The sequence below is a fragment of the Caenorhabditis briggsae genome, assembly GCF_000004555.2.
Source record: "Caenorhabditis briggsae complete genome, chrIV, whole genome shotgun sequence".
Lineage (NCBI taxonomy): Eukaryota > Metazoa > Nematoda > Chromadorea > Rhabditida > Rhabditidae > Caenorhabditis > Caenorhabditis briggsae.
This window is the reverse complement of record NC_013487.2, coordinates 259939-263587: the sequence shown is the minus strand read 5'-3', so window position 1 is coordinate 263587 and position 3649 is coordinate 259939. Positions and strand designations below refer to the sequence as shown.

At 39.0% G+C, this 3649-nt stretch overlaps 1 protein-coding gene across 1 annotated transcript; it reads right to left on the bottom strand.

Moving 5' to 3' along the window:
* Positions 1 to 507: 507 nt before the first annotated feature.
* On the bottom strand, positions 508 to 2932 carry Cbr-hke-4.1 (the record flags this gene model as incomplete). The annotated part of the gene is made up of 4 exons (XM_002632316.2): positions 508 to 993; positions 1048 to 1166; positions 2224 to 2482; positions 2618 to 2932. The coding sequence occupies 4 exons, from the start codon at positions 2930 to 2932 to the stop codon at positions 508 to 510; spliced, it is 1179 nt and encodes a 392-aa protein (XP_002632362.2).
* Between the last annotated feature and the right edge of the window lie 717 nt (positions 2933 to 3649).

Genomic DNA, 3649 nt, shown 5'->3' with positions numbered 1-3649 from the left:
CACAATTACTGAAAATGAGCAACAGAAAACAAAAGGGAGAGAATCTATTTTTAGATGACGTTGGGTATTAGTGAAGAAGGTGTAATTAGGTTATTCAGGAGAAAAAATAATGATGTCAGTTTTTGATAGAATGAATGCTCAAAAATCCGGCTCCGCGTCACTTCGAAACCGGTCGTTTCGAAACTGTGGTAATACAGAAAAATGATTGAATTTCAGACTACAAAAACAATTTCAGGGTTTTCAAATATGCTTTTTTTTTAATGATAGAACACATTCAGAAAATCGAAAAATTCAAGAATTTTTCTACTTTTGAGAACATCAAATTTTGGATTTTTTAGTTTTCAGAATGTATTCTATCAGAAAAAGCATATTTGAAAACCCTAAAATTGTTTTTGTTGTCTGAAATTCAACCATTCGCCTGTTTTACCACAGTTTCGAAATGACTGGTTTCGAAGTGTCGCGGTTTCGAAGTGACGCGGAGCCAAAAATCCATTTTCTTACCTTTTCTCACTCAACCAAACTGACGATATACATCATTCCAACACCCATGCAAATCGCGATCAAATGTACCAAACTCTGCGCCATTTTCGCGACTTTCGACATATTATTATGATCTCCAGACTCCAAAAGCTCGGGAATCACGGAAACCGTGGCAATATAAATGAATCCACCAGCTGTAAACGGCATAATGGCACCGGTATCACCTTCAGCGCTCAAAACAGGATTCGAGATGAGCAATGAGAAAATGCATCCGGTGATGGCTCCAAGCGCAGTGACGGCTTGCATTCGAATGGCTTGATATTTTGAGAATCCCGATTGAACGAGAATTGCGAAATCTCCGACTTCATGGGGTAACTCGTGGAGGAGAACAGTCAGAGTGGTGACCCATCCAAGGGTGCTGCCTGCTGAGAATGATGCTCCGATTGCTAATCCGTCAGTCATGTTGTGCACGAAATCGGCGACCAAGTTTAGATAGGCACTGGCTTTGATGTCCTGAAATTTTGAAATTTGACAATGAGGTCGGGCTTCTCCGAGAGCCTGTTCTACCTTCAATCCTTCCACTTCTTGCTTTTTCTCCCCATTGTGATGATGATGATGGTCATCATTTAGGTGTCTGTGCTCATCTGCCACTATATGTCCGTTTTCATGAGAATGACAGTGACCTCCTGCAATTTTTTCCTCGGTTAGAAAATCCATTATTGTTTTTTAACGCATCAAAATGTGTAGAAGATATATAGATTCATATAGCAATAAAAAATTACAAAACCTCCGAAAATCGCTTCTCTGGAAACTTCTGAAAAGCTCTAGAATTTTTTTTGAATTCCCGCCAAAATTGAAAACTTCAAAAACTAGCGATTTTCCGAGAGAAAATAAATGGTTTTTTTCTTCGATTTTTGGCAAAATTTTCAAACCTTTTTAGCGTTTTCAGCTATTTTTAAAGATTCTTTTTTCAAATTTTCCAAATTTTTTCTCTGAAATTCGACAGGATGTTCGCGAGATTACTGTAGATTGTTGTAGACAACTTTTATTTTGTAGTTTTTTTTGCAATTTTTCACAATCCGCATTATGACGTGATTGTTGCAAAAAAACAACAAATTTAGAAAGTTTTCTACAGTAATCTACAGTAACATTCGCAAACACCATCCCGTCAAATTTCAGACAAAAAATTTGGAAAATCGAAAAAGACATACTTGTAAAATTCCGGGCCGGGCCTGAGGAAAATTTCAAGGCCTGGTAGCAAAAATTTTGTCATTTTGAACCGAATTTTGAGCTCTCAATACAATTTTCTATATTTTTTCCGTGCTTTTTCGATTGTTTGTCTGTTTGATCCAAAAATTTTTTTAAAACTCGAAAAAAAATTTTTGATCGAAAAAATGTGTTTTTTGAAATTTTCAAAACTTGTGGAATGACAAGCCCGCCGGGCCGGGCCTCCGAAATTCGGGAAAAAGCCCGGCCCGGCCCGTTACACGTATGGAAAAAGAATCTTCAAAAATAGCTGAAAAACCTGAAAAGGTTTTTAAACTTTGTGGAAAATCGAAGAAAAAAAATAAATTTTTACTTTCGAAAAATTGCCAATTTTTCATTTTTGAAATTTTTTTTATTTTTGAAGCGGGAATTCAAAGATTCGAGAACCTTCGAGTAGCTTTCTGAAACAGCGATTTTTTGAAATTTTGCTATTCTTTTTTGAACTTTTCCCTTGTTGCTGTTTAAGAAAAATCTAACCTTTGATAATTCTAACCAACTGCTCAACCATCATGAACACTAGGATTCCAGCGATCACATAGATTCCGACACGAAGTTGATCTGAATGATCGTGCGAGTGATCGTTATGAGCATGATCATGAGAATGGGCGTGGTCATGATCGTGTGCTCCATGGCTATGTGGGTTCAGAGAGTGAGGAATGATGTGAAGTAGAGCGTCACCGAGAAGACCGCCGGCGCCGAAAGCCAGAAGAATTTTCAGGAAGGGACCATTGGCGTGCTGGAAAATATTACAAATTGAATTGACCTAATTAAAATATATGAATTATTTTTAACAGTTTCGCTCGCAAGCTAGCGCATTTGCACAGTTTTTTCTGGTCAACTCATCATTTCCACGTGGCAAAATGACACCTACCTGAGCCGGAATGAAGAAAAGAAGTGTGCACGGCGCCAGAGAAATTCCAATGACTGCTGACAATGAAAATACCCAGACTTTCAGTGTGCTCAGCTGAGAATGGGGCACTTTTTCGTGACTTGAATGATTCTTCTTCTCATCCCAACGCAAAATTTTATGATCGTGGTCGTGGTCGTGGTCATGTTCGTGAAGCTCATGATCATCCAGCCCGACTTTGGTCAAAACCGCGCTCCCTTCATCGTCGTGGTGATGATGGCTGTGTTCGTGGCAGATGATAAGAAGAGGGAGCAGCAGGACAACTGTGAGAAGTCGCATTCTGGAAAAATTATTTTAGAAAAGCGAAAGAAAGAACGACGGAAATTAATAAAAATTTTCAAGAAAATAAGAAAAAACCGAACAAAAGTCTGAAGATCGAACTGAATGAGTGATTTTCGAAAATCCATTCAGTTCTTTTTTTTTCGAATTAGCATTTCGAACAAACAGAGTACTTTCTCTCTCTCTCTCTCTCTCTCTCTCTCTCTCTCTCTCTCTCTCTCTCTCTCTCTCTCTCTCTCTCTCTCTCTCTCTCCGGCCCCATAAAATGTCGCCCTCTCCCTCCGAGGTGCTATTTGTTCTCTCCTCTGCGCCATTTCGTCATCTGGCGAAACACTGACGTGTTATAACACCCGCTTCTCAAAAATATAGTGTTCGTGCGCGGCGAATGGATTTCGCAGATTTTTTTGTGTTAGTAATAATGTTTTTTCAACAAACATTTCATCAGATTCTGAAATTTCTGAAAATTTGCGGCGAAAATCGAGAAAAAAAATGATTCCAGCGAATTTTTGGGGGTACGACGAATTCGAACGTTTTCAAATTCGAACAGACCTAAAATCGAACTGATTCAATTCAGAGCAGTCCTTTTTTCGCACACGTACCAGAACAGAACGCGGACAGAATCGAACTGTTACAAGTTCGAACTGGTAAGGAGTCGAACTGTCCTAAATTGGAACGCTGCCTGCAACAGAGCGCGCATGAAAGCACACCCAAAACAGC